Source organism: Artemia franciscana, chromosome 17 (genome assembly GCF_032884065.1).
Source record: "Artemia franciscana chromosome 17, ASM3288406v1, whole genome shotgun sequence".
Taxonomy (NCBI): Eukaryota; Metazoa; Arthropoda; class Branchiopoda; order Anostraca; family Artemiidae; genus Artemia; species Artemia franciscana.
In genome coordinates this window covers 27,367,277-27,380,868 of record NC_088879.1, presented here as the reverse complement: position 1 = coordinate 27,380,868, position 13,592 = coordinate 27,367,277, and the positions used below count along the sequence as shown (strand labels likewise).

Below are 13,592 nucleotides of genomic sequence, written 5' to 3'. Positions count from 1 at the left end.
CAAAGCACTGCCTATTGAATGTACACATAACTTATTGTTAGTACATAGTACATAACTATGTACATAGTACATAAGTTAGTAGATAGTAAGTATAATTACATAGTCGTATAGTTACATAGTAAGTATAGTTACAAGTGTACAACATAAGTTAGTACATAAGCATAAGTAAGTACATAGTACATAAGTTAGTACATAGTACATAAATAGTATACATCCTGTTCCAACAAGGTTTTCAATCTTAGCGGGTTGAATAACGGGGAACTCCCGAATCTATCAAATTGCTCGTTTATTCTTTCCTGTCCTTTAAATCCATACTTCCTAATGTTGTAAGTTTCATTAAATCTAAATATCTCTATTCTTGACAAAAAACAGGAGAAGTTAAGTGGCGTTTTTAAGATTTCCGGAAAAGTAGGTGTCAGTTTTTAGTTTTATGTCGTTTATTTGGATCTCTTATTCAAACTCTACAATTTATTGCAAGACCACCCGATCAATTCTAAATAGTTCGGTCACACAAACTATTAAAGTTTCAAAATGACGAGACAGAGTGACCCTTTAAGGTAGAACCAAACCGTTTCAAATCCTGTTCACAAGTCCCAACCAATCATAATGACTGCCAGTCATCAGGTTCACATAAGCTTTTGATTTTTTATTTTTGTTCATAAACAATCTGATTGCACAAAAATACATAAGAAAAAACATGGATAGTCGATTCTGCATAATTTGTTCTTTTAAAAGCTATAAATACTATACATAACTATACTGTAAATATTACAATTGTGCCCATAAATATTACAATTTAGGGTGGTTTTGGCACCCAAGGCACATGCCTCCTCTAGCCTCCCTAGATCCAGCCCAGCCTTAAGGTATCGAATCCCCCTAAATCCTGTTGACAAGTCCCAACCAATCAAAATAAAAGGGTTTGGTCACTGATGATTAGGAAATTAAAGTACATATGCACTCCTAAGTAGGAATGACTACCAATAAGTAATTAGCTTTATTTTAATTAGCGTTCACATGGGCGCCTAGTTAGACTTGCATCTGTCCAGACACTTTCCTTTCACATAAAAAGTTTTATAATTGAACAGCCAGTAATGAGTAACGACTAGGCATCCAGTTCCAGTCTCCGAATTTGTACATAAAATTTCAGGTTTTTGCAACCAGGAAGCTTCTTTCGTCACTATATTCGTCATTTGCACTTAGGGAGAGGGGGGGGGGTGGTTCAAGTGTATTTACAAGTTTAGCTGAACCTTCATGTGAACACTGCTTTATTTGCGTCATTGCTCAGCTAAAAGGATAAATCGAGAAAACCTAATTTCTTTGCGATTTATTCATTTTAACGGTTTTTTTTTGCATAACTGCTTAGAAAAATTAAACTTATTCCTCACAAAAAGGATAGCTAAGGAGTTAACCAAGATAAGAAATTTACTACGATGGGGAATAAAGCCTTCTGACAGCATCAGTAGCAGGGTTTCCCAGTTCATTTTTATAAAGAAAGTTTAAAACATCAGTAAAATCAGTGTCCATATTTTTTGTCAGTTTTTTTCGTTAGTACAAAATTATTCGAAAAATGTGCTTAGAATAAATTTGCCAGTTAATTGTTTGCTTTGTTTTCTTTACTCTGTCAGCTGTGCAAGAATATTTCTATGTGCTAAATATACCAACGACAAAAAACTGGTTGCTTCTTACTGAAATTTCTCTGCGTCATAGAAGCTTGGAGTACTTGGTAAAGTACATACTAGCAAATAATGTCCAAGAACACAATGACTATGCATGACAAAATGAAAAAAAAAAGTGAAGAAGAAAAACGAGGATAATTTCTGGCGGTGAAAAGGGGAAGGATAAATATGTAGACATTTTGGTCAAGACCTCTGCTTGACTGACAGTGCACAAAAGTAAATAAAGAATAAAAAAGTAGGGATAAAAGTCCCAGGTGCAAAATAAAACAATAAGTTTATTTTATTTTCATTTTGTCCTTGGAACTTTTTGCCCTATTTTTTAATCTTTATTTTCATGTTTGCCTTTAATCTTTCCGGAGTCTCAAACGAAATATCTGTATATTTACCCTTCTGTTTTTAATGGCTGAAATTATCCTCGTTTTTTTATGTAATATTTTTCTTCTTCATTTTAGAACATACCTAAAATAATATGTTTTTAAGATGTAAAATTTCAATGTATTTAAAACTCTGTATTAAAACAATCTATTAAAAATATCCAGACATAAAACCCTTGTAAAAAATGTCTGAAATCCAATGCTTCTTTCAGCATGCATTTGTAGACCAGAATTCAGTGAAAGGCGTATTTCATATAAAAATATATTTCAATATAATATATTTCAATATAAAAATATATTTCATATAAAATAGCGTCAAATTAAAACAGAAGCACTCATCAAATCTAGTTGGCGTCTGACAACAACTGAGAATGTTAACAAAAGCGTGTGAATAACATTTAGTGCTACAATCCGTAATATTTCGAGGATGTTGGAGATGATTCTCTTTGTTTCAAAAATGTCAACATTGTCAAATTGTCGAATATGTCAATTTGGCAAATTTGTCAACGTACCATATCATATATCACATCATAAGCTCAACAGACCTAACAAGGCCTGTAAGCAGTATCATTGACACCTTTGATGCAAAGAATGTTACTACTCCTCACCTGCAAGAATGGCTTTATGTGCTTGAAATTCCTTCCCTCCAAAGGAAAGCGTAACATCACTAAATCTTTGGTTTTCAAAAAGCATTCCTAAATCATCCGAGAGACGACATTCAGGAACTCGAAATTGAATGGCATTTGATTGACCAGATATGTGGACACTATCGGCAACAACGCTCGCCTAAAAATGAAATAAATACAGCTGATTATGTTGTCATATCAATAGATTTTCGAAATGCATCAATTCTAAATCGAGTCTTATTCCCAAGCTACAGTGCAGTTACACCTGCCGATAAAACTACGAAATTTATAAATGATCCTTGTTCTTCGCTAAGAGGACATTCATATTCATGTAATTTTATGGGTTAGCAAGTAAAAAGGGCAAAAAAAAAAACCCAAACAAAGATTGGCTTCTGTCTGCCCAAAACCTAGCACCTACACACATTTTAGGTCGATTTTGAGTTAAGGATCGGGCTCCCCCAACTATGACACGGCAATTGCAATGGCGCAGTCAAAATTTTTCTATCTGCTTGACTTTTTTAGATAAGATTTAGTATTTGCAGGAGTAAAAAAGTGACTTTATCCGTTTTCCACAAGCAAAACATATTACAGGCATACTAATAATTACAAAACCTACGCCAAGCTGAAAACTGAGTAGAAAAGAAGGGAAGAAAACTGACTTGGGAATATCTACTGACTACATACTGTGGCCTATATCCATTTATTCCCCTGCTCCGAAAACGGAAAATCTGTATTTTTCAATATTCTCAAAATCTTGAAAATGTAAATACAAGGTTTGAGGACAGCAAATGTAGGAGCTTTTCAAACCTTGGAAAGGCTATTTGACAAGTGATTTTCTTTATGTGCATCCTAACGGGCACGTAGTTGTGAAGAACAACTCAAACCATTCTATATCATGGTAGCTTGAATAATTTTTATCCTACTCGCGTGGTTTAAAAATGTTTCAGGGGTGAACATTCCTTTGCACTCTCAACAAACGGCAAGGAGCTCTTCAAAAAAAAAAGTTTTTTTTTGATAAGACACATTGGTAGATAAATTTTCAAATTAAGATCCTGTTCCCAGATTGGGACAAAGGAATGGAATAGGAACAAAAACTTAGACATCGTACCATCCCTAATTATGGTGATCATTCAAGAAAGTAACAAAAATCCAAAGGTACGAGGCAAGAAGTGGCAGTTCAGGCCTCTCATGCGCCTAAGCAAAAGCTTGGTTAGCCCCGTCTCTGAAAAATTTTCAGGCCAAATTTTAACAGAATTTCTATTTATTATCATAATTTTTAATTTACTTAAATCTGACTTTTCTTACTCTTTATAGGAAAAGATACGATAGAAAATAAAATTTAGAATTCAATTGGCTTATAGTTACTGCCAACTGCGCTTTCTAATTTATTTTAATAAACATGTTCAAGAATTAGAAAATAGTTATAACCGTTAAGATTATTTATTTAAAATTTTGCGCCCCTATAGTTCCTGCACCTGGGGCAAATGACAGCCCCCCTAAAACCGCCTCTAGCGGCAAGTTGTGTATACTGGGGTATGCTTTACTCTCTTCGTAATTGAACCTAGGGGGAAATAAAAACAGAATAGCTTAATTCTCAAAAAAAAGTCTAGTTTTGGAGCTAGGTTTTAGCTTATTGCGTTTTCAGAAGTAACATTTTGAGTATTGACCTGAAAAAGTCGGGTTAATTGGCAGGCATGTTCAGAAATAACTTGCTAGATCACACTGCTTTTCCATTTACAGAATTTAAGTGAGAAAAAAAGGGTATAATTTAAATAAAACAGTGGTTTTATTTAAATATAATCCAATACCTGTCCGAGCTAGGACAGATATCGAAGATAAATTTTTTCACCCTCCCCCCCTTCACTTCAGGTCTAGGCTTTCCAAAAATACACAATTAAAAGGGGAAATAATTTCACAATGAGCCTTTATATATATATATATATATATATATATATATATATATATATATATATATATATATATATATATATATATATATATGTATATATATATATATATATATATATATATATATATATATATATATATATATATATATATATATATATATATATATATCAAACAACTGGTCCAGTCAAATGACATGAAAAATGTTTTTTATTTTCCGCTCTGCTGTAAAATTTAATTTGTGGAACGTAACGTCTTTTGAATTACCACATCAGAAAGGCTGGAGCAAACCATTCGTACTGGAAGCTGGTCAAAGATTGAATAACGCCACTTCCAAGCAACCCCTAACTTCCGGCTGCAATTAAAAGTAATTTTTTTCTAAAGAACGTATTATAATTCTAGAATGTCTAGCTTCTAATTGCGTTTCGTAAAATTATTAAATTTTGAACGCTAGATGAAGATTTCATCAATCAGTCTCAGCTCCACCCACAAAAATTAAAAACGCCCATTGTTCTTCCATATATTTTTAAAGTATATTTTCCTTACACTATATGCATAGAAGAATGTTTTTGGTAGGTTTATATTGACCAAATTGAAAGATATTGAAGGCAAAATAAGACACACGAGCCAAAAGTTAGCGGCATATGGTGCAGTTTAGGACAACTCACATGGCAAATTTGAAAAGCAATACAAAAAGTATGTACAAACATCTGATAGAAAAATGACCCAATAGCCCCAAATGAACGACCCGAGCAAAGCCAAAACAACACCTATTTCCAGCAGCATGAAAACAAACTCCCTCATGAATCGAGGTCACATTCTCTTTGAGAGTAAACGAGAAAGCGGTTACAATATGCATGGCCTTTTGATTCGTATTCTGATCAAACTGAAAACCAGTTTGGATGCTTCAATCAGCCGCAGAGAAATCGTAAGCCAGACACACATATATATTTTTTTTTCAATCTGTATGGTCGAAAATATACAATTTGATATTCGTTTTTTACCCGTTTTACAGCATCCTGAAAAAGATATACAATCACAACTAAACAGAGGAAAACGAACGTAGAATCTCGCTTGTTGTAAAAATCATCGTTATACATTCTGTAGTCTTAGACAGAGCCAGATTTAAAGCTTTGACGCTTCTAGCCCCAAGTATTTTTGCCGCTCCATTTTTGCGAGATTTTCGGGAAAACCCCTGAAAATTCGGGGATTGTGGAAGCACTGAACAGATCGCAACTGATGAGCCAAAAGTAGTGAGAGAGGTGATAGCTAATATTACCACTAGTACTGCTAATACTACTACTAGTACCTCTGCTGCTACTTCTGTAACTACTATTTCCACTAAGGCTAAGGTGATGGTGAAAAGTTCAGAGAAAATTGAGGTACAGGTTGAATTAAATGAAAGCATACACCACAAAGGTACATCAGCAATATCTTAGGAATGACTTTTAGTATGAAGTTGGAACTTACAGAGTTTGTTGTGGGGGATGTTAAACTAACCAAAAGGCAAAATTTGTATGCCTCTTCTACTACTATTACTGTTTCTACTACGATTACTGCTAGTAGTATTGCTATAGCTAAGGGTATTATGGTGAAAATTTCAGGGAATGCTGAAAAGGATATTAAACTAAATTGAAACCCACTATGTCGATGCAGATTATCAAGGAGGCACACTCGTGCCTCTATAAAGAGGCGACACACGACAATGTTAAGCGATCTTCGGTTCCAGTGGTCGCAGACGGATGGGGAGGGATGCATTTCGTAGCCCGAGATCCAACTAAGAAACCTGCAAAATTTCATCCCCCTCCAACTTTTTCTTCATGGGGAAAATCTGGCCGAAAGTTTCGACCTGTCAACCCAAGCCCCCCTTTAACGTTGTCCGATCGGGCTGAAATTCACAAGTTAAGGTCCCCTAGGGCCCAGGAGCTTATCCGCGAAATTTCAGCTTGATCCGATAACTCCTTCCCTGTTTTCCAGAAACCACGCATAGCCACTTAAAATTCATTTACTTTTTTTTCCTAGACGCCTACAGGTCACATCCGACATCGGATCTGGGTGTACGAAGACTCATTCGATGCGGAATTCTCCGAGTAAGTGCCCATGAAAGTTTCGTAGGAAAATCTTAACCCCCCGAAAGTTTCGACCCTCCAACCCCCCCCCCCCCCACCCCTTTTAACGTTGTCCGATCGGGCTGAAATTCACAAGTTAAGGTCCCCTACGGCCCAGGAGCTTATACGCGAAATTTCAGCTTGATCCGATAACTCCTTCCCTGTTTTCCAGAAACCACCAATTAGCTATTTAATTAACGGATTTCTCTCCATAAGAGCCCATGTTAATTTGAAATTTTTAAAAGCTATTGAGAAGTTATATTTATACACATGCAAGTCATTAGCTCAGTTGGTAGAGCGTGAGACTTTCAATCCTCGGGTCAAGGGTTCAAGTCCGTTACGGGCGGTTTTTTTTACAACATCAAAAAAATTTTGATAACACCTGGACAGCTTATCATTTGAGAGATAACAGAATATTAGCTTCTTATGAGCAAAAGAAACATTTCGGTCATTCTATCTATTCTTTTTCTATTTTATACAATGATTTAAAAGCGGGGGGGGGGGTTTCCTCTCCTAATTCCTGTACGAGGAGTAGAGGAATTATTAAATTACATCCACCATGGATTGTAGAAAAACGTACAGAAATAATATGAAAAAAACTTCGTTTTCTTAAAGAGTTAAAGAGGCTGTGTCCCAAAGTCGAACCTTAAAACGTACAGGAATTAGAAGAGGCAGTTGGGGGGCTGCCGCCGCCCAAACCCCCAGCTTTTAAAGACTCTTTTGTACAGGTTTTTTGTTTTTTTGCTAACCCCCCGCTCTTGGCTTCGGAAAGGCCCTCTTTTAATTAACAAAAAATTGAAATGAATGAATAATGGAATAACTTCGAAAAATGTTAAACACAAGAGGACAGGAGAACCATTGCGCCGAAACTAGTAAATAGTAACAATGAAGTCCCCCCACAAAAAAAAACCTGAATTATTTAGTATTGTAATACTTTTTAGACTTATAAATGCTGCAGAAAAAGTCTTAAGAGAAGAACAGTGTAGATTTAGGAAGGGTAGATGATATTTTCATCAAATTTTCACTCTTAGATTAATAATTGAGAAGTGCATGAGTTATCAAACATCTTTTGTCCTCAGTTTTATAGATTATCTATCAATCTTGTTGATAGAAGAGCTTTAGTGAAGGTCCTTGGTCCTTGTATGGTATAGTAGATGAATACAATAAAGTGATTAGTGCCATGTATAAGCATAACATTGCTGCCGTTAAGGTAGGAAATCAGGTTAGCTGCTGGTTTCGTATTAATCCAGAACTTGACCAGGGTTGCTTCCTGATCCCTGTGTATATGAATCTTTTTGACGGACTTTGTCCTAAGGAGCTCAGAAAAGGTAATGGGAAAGAAAAGAAGGAGCTCAGAAAAGTTAAACCAACCTTGATGAAAATGTTAAAAAAAATTAATGAGTTTTTAGAGGCATTGCAAGTTCAGAGTGCAAGAATAGGTTTGAAAATTAATTTTAAGAAGACTAAGTCGCTAAATCCAGGAATAAGTGAAGATGAGAGGTGATGTTGGGTAGCATGAAGATGGACCAAGTGGACGATTATAGCTTGATACTATTATTAATAAAGACGTTGCGTGCTGTAAAGATGTTAAAGGTAGAATAACGAAGGCCCAGGTGGCCCAGTTGAAGAAAACATTGGATGAATGGGAAGGTAATTTTGCGAACTAAGATTATAATATTGGAAGCTATAATGATGACAGTGGTCTAGTATGGTTCTGATGCATGGGTGCTGCGAAAAATGGAGGAAAATTTGCCAGAATTTTTTTAGAGAAATTTTCTATGGATTGTTTTGAGTAACCGACGACTGACTGTATTTCAAACAGTATGCTGTACGAAAAGTGTGGCTCAATCCCGTTTTCTTTGGCTCGGATGAGAGAAAGGTTGAGATGGCTAGGGCACGTTCTACGGATGAAGGATGACGGATTACCAAAGATTTTCCGTTTTAGTTAATCCTGTTAGAATAACGACGACTTTTTATTAAATCCTGATAGAATACGTTCTGTGAATGAAGGATAACAGTTTTCCAGAGAATTCGTCCCTGAGTGTGGCGGAAGGATATTATAAGGAAAAGTTGAAGGGAAATAGGAATTTCTGGAGAAGATATAAAGAGGGAGGCTTTTTACACATTGAAATGAAAGAGGGGTGTGTGTAGCTGGCCTCGGGCGGCTTATTGCTGCTTCGAGTTGTCAGTAGTAGTAGTATTATTTGGTGTGGCTTTCTGATTTGCCATTTGCTCGTTTTATTTGTTTTGTTTCATTTGTTTACCTTTGGGAAGAAAAAAGCAGTAGTATTTTTCCGTAGTATGATAGAAGTAGAAAGCATTATAACGTACATAATTCAGTTGTGTCCTCTTGCTAATATACGTTAAATCGTACGTTACAAATTTTGCTCGTGTCTTAAATATTAATAACGGAAAGTTGCTTTTATTCTTAATACATCTTCACTTACCTCTAGGGGAAGGGAGGGGTGTACTACTCATATAAATCTTAAGCATAAATACGTTTCTTTTTTAGCCTTAAATCCAAATGACATACTTTCTTTCTAATTCAGCCGCATAATTTTAAAATGCTCTTAAATGCCAAAAAAAGGATGATTTTGTATCATTCGTTAGATGAATTCATTATAATACTAATTTCTGGCGATTTCTTGAGATACCTTTTTAAGGCTTAGTAGGGTCTAAGTCTTCTTAAAGCATGCTACTGCCATAGGGATGAATAATCCAGTTAATTCTCTTTCTTTTTTAGTGCCAAGCTGTTATTGATACATATGGTCCGTATATTGCCAGTCTGATTGGCCAATTGGCTAGTGCGCATGAAGTTTGTGAAGCCACTGACCTATGCCAGAAGCCAGGACTTGTTCACATGTACGGTGGTGAGCAGTGCAAACTTGGAGCACCATACTGGTGTATCTCTGAGCAACACGCAAAGGATTGCGGGGTAGGTTTAATGTAGGTTAAAAAAAGGATGATTTTGTATCATTTATTAGATGAATTCACTATAATACTAATTTCTGGCGATTTCTTGAGATGCTTTTTTAAGGCTTAGTAGGGTCTAAGTCTTCTTAAAGCATGCTACTGCCATAGGGATGAATAATCCAGTTAATTCTCTTTCTTTTTTAGTGCCAAGCTGTTATTGATACATATGGTCCGTATATTGCCAGTCTGATTGGCCAATTGGCTAGTGCGCATGAAGTTTGTGAAGCCACTGACCTATGCCAGAAGCCAGGACTTGTTCACATGTACGGTGGTGAGCAGTACAAACTTTGAGCACCATACTGGTGTATCTCTGAGCAGCACGCAAAGGATTGCGGGGTAGGTTTAATGTAGGTTAAAAAAAGGATGATTTTGTATCATTTATTAGATGAATTCACTATAATACTAATTTCTGGCGATTTCTTGAGATGCTTTTTTAAGGCTTAGTAGGGTCTAAGTCTTCTTAAAGCATGCTACTGCCATAGGGATGAATAATCCGGTTAATTATCTTTCTTTTTTAGTGCCAAGCTGTTATTGATACATATGGTCCGTATATTGCCAGTCTAATTGGTCGATTGGCTAGTGCGCTTGAAGTTTGTGAAGCCATTGACCTATGCCAGAAGCCAGGACTTGTTCACATGTACGGTGGTGAGCAGTGCAAACTTGGAGCACCATACTGGTGTATTTCCGAGCAGCACGCAAAGGCTTGCGGGGTAGGTTTAATGTTCACTTTTTTATTTGTTAAATAATTTTGTTAGCTTTTCCGATAATTTTGTCCTCTCAGGATAAATTCTCCTCAGAAATTTTCAGGAAACAGGATGTGTGAGCTCGGCGTATATGTTGAGCTAGAAAATAACCAACTAAAATAGGACATATATTTCTGAGAATCACACCTTAAATATAAAAAGCCACTGATTTCATCAAAAAAGATGAACCTGTGTGCGTCTCCGGTGCCACTAAGACAATGAATGAATGATTGAATGATACTTTATTAAGAAACGAACTTTCACAACATTGAGGCATGTCATTTAAAGTCGCTAACAAACAAACTGACACACAATAGGATAAGAGTACCAGGTTCATTTATTTAGGATTTCAACAAATACCAGCACAAAGCTCTTTCTGTAACGCTCTGTTCTTGCATTAATATGATTTACAATCGAAATTTTTGTGTGCTTTTGATTGAGGTAAACAGGGCTTTGGTGGGCAATAGGGACTGGGAGCAGATATTGAAAACGTGGGTCAAACGCAGATTATTCCTGAAATTAATGCAAAGAGTAATACGTCGGGCTGCCAATGTCTGGGGTGGAATTCCTTGAGGAGGAGAATGTAAGGTACTTTGCCCTAACCGTAAATGGTTCTCAGGGCTCTCGTCTGGATAATCTCTAGCCTATCAGACTGATCCATTTTAATGCCAGAATGCCATACCAGGCAAGCATACTCAAGCAGTGGAAGTATAAAAGATATGTAAATTTGGAGGATTTGTGCTTTGGACATAAAAATTTAGCAAATAGCTTAAGAAGAGAGGAACAAACGTGGGCCTCCCTTTTTAAGTCGCTCGTTAATGTGACCCCTAAGAGTTTAGTTTTTGTTGTAATTATTTCATTAGGTATTTGAGTCGTAAACAATGGCTTTGATTTCAGAAAACTTAGGGTCACAATATTAGATCTGTGAGAATTCACTTTCATTTTTGACTGAGCTGCTTCACTTGCAAAGTCTTCAAGAATTTGCATTGCACTGCTCTTAATACTTCTCCTGCACCAGCACTATAATATTTCTACCACAAATACTACCTTACAAAAAAGGCGGGGTGAAAGAATGCCACAAGCGTACCGAACCACCTCCTTCTCAGAAGCTTTCTATCCTTGTGCTACTGTTTGTCGAGGCGGTAATACCAAGCCGTAAGCACAAAGCTTGCTCTGTATGCCTCAGCTTGTTTAAGAATTAGTACTATAAAAATAGGTTTGTTGGGCATGGTACGTCCGTTTCGATAAGTCTTCCAGAGGGATTATTTTTATCAGTATTAGATCAGAGAATTAGAGCCGTTTTCAAGTTTTTTCAGAAATTTTCAGGTAGAACAAGTTGTTTAAACTCGGCAGTGAAGCTGACCTAAAAACAGTAAGCTAAAATGAAACATATATTTCTGAGAAATATACTGGACGTATAAAAAACCTTAAAGTAGTCCTATAAACAGAAAAAGAAAACAAGCAAATGACTATTTGCCATTTGTTATTCAAATATTGTTCTTTGGGTTTGATAAAAACAAAGTAATTCCCATTCTTCTGAGCCGAGAACAGGGGGTTATTTGGTCTAAAGCTTCAGCAAAACTTCTGAATAATTCGGTCAGAACACTAAAATGAAGCATAAATTTTCTATTTTAAAACATGACTCACGTTTTTAAATGCTGCATGTCCTAACTGTTTTAAGACTTATTTTAAATTCTTGTTTAATTCTCTTTTAGGAATTATAATACTGCAAATTTTTTCAATCTATTTTTGTATTATTTTTTTTTCAACTCTGTTTTTTAAGTTTTCTAAAAAAAAAAACCATTCAAATTTTTATTTTCTTTTAGGGATTACGACTACTGCAACAGCTCTGTGTTGAAAGTGTTTTTTTCTTATTTTTGTACAGTTTTCTTGTTTACTTGCTTTGTTATTTTAGTTTTATTTTAACAAAGCAATTCATGCATTTATTTTAGGAATTAGACTACTCCAAGAATTTAGTGTAGAATTTTTTTTTTTTTAATATTTGTTTTTACTTTTTTTTTAAACAAAACCAATTTGCATTTTTTTTTTTCAAGAATTAAACCACTGGTAGAAACCTGTGTAGAACGATTTTTTTTTTCTCTCTTTTACTTGCTCTATCATTTTATTTTAGGAATCAGGCTACTGCAAGAATTTAATGTAGAGAGATTTTTTTCTATTTTTACTTTCGTTTTAATGATGCAAAACCGATTTTGTATTTTTTATTCTTTTAGGAATTAGACCACTGCAAAAAATCTTGTGAACAGATTTTTTTTTCTGTACATTTTTTTTTTTTAATTGCTTTGCTATTCTTAATAAATCGAAACAATGCAATTTATATATATTTTTTAAATCTAGGAATTACACTACTACAAGAATTTAGTGTTGATAGTTTTCTTTTAATCTTTGTTTTTACTTTTGTTTTAATAATACAAACCCATTTATATTTTCTTTTCTTTTAGGAATTAGAGCACCGCAAGAAATCTGTGTACAGATTTTTTTCTGTACAATATTTTTTTTTACTTGCTTTGCTATTTTATCGAAACAATCAATTTATATATATACTTTTTTAATTTAGGAATTATACTACTACAAGAATTTAGTGTGGATAGGTTTTTTTTTAATTTTGTTTTTACTTTTGTTTTAATGATACAAAACCGATTTGTATTTTCTTTTCTTTTAGGATTTAGACCACTTCAAGAAATTCTGTGTACAGATTTTTTTTTTCTGTACAATATTTTTTTTCACTTGCTTTGCTATTCTTATTTTATCGAAACAAAGCAATTTATATACATTTTTTTTTATTTAGGAATTATACTACTACAAGAATTTAATGTGGATAGTTTTTTTTAATCTTTGTTTTTAGTTTTGTTTTAATGATACAAAACTGATTTGCATTTTCTTTTAGGAATTAGACTACTGCAAGAAATCTGTGTGGAAGAATTGATTTGCCTTACAAATAGTATTAGCTCACGTGATAGCGCTTTACCTATCATTCAAATTTGCAGTGATTTACGTATTATATAGACACATTTTGAGCTTGTAGATTCTTAGTATTTTGTGTTGCCTTTTATTTTTGTTATATATACTCCGGATTTATAATAAATAAAATGTCTTAAAAAATTTTGCACTATTAAAATCTTAGAAAAAAAAAACGATTGAGCTCATAAGAAAAAAAAAAGTTTTT

The 13,592-nt window shown here is 34.6% G+C and overlaps 1 protein-coding gene across 1 annotated transcript in view; it reads right to left on the bottom strand.

The window, feature by feature from the left end:
- LOC136037522 (putative ankyrin repeat protein RF_0381) overlaps nucleotides 1-13,592 on the bottom strand; it is a 74,641-nt gene that overhangs the window by 24,699 nt on the left and 36,350 nt on the right. The window contains exons 3-4 of the mRNA XM_065720243.1: nucleotides 4,852-4,939; nucleotides 2,659-2,836 (exon numbers count right to left, since the gene is read on the bottom strand). Of these exons, the coding sequence (XP_065576315.1) occupies nucleotides 2,659-2,836; nucleotides 4,852-4,939 (266 nt within the window). The remainder of the gene's footprint in view (nucleotides 1-2,658; nucleotides 2,837-4,851; nucleotides 4,940-13,592) is intronic.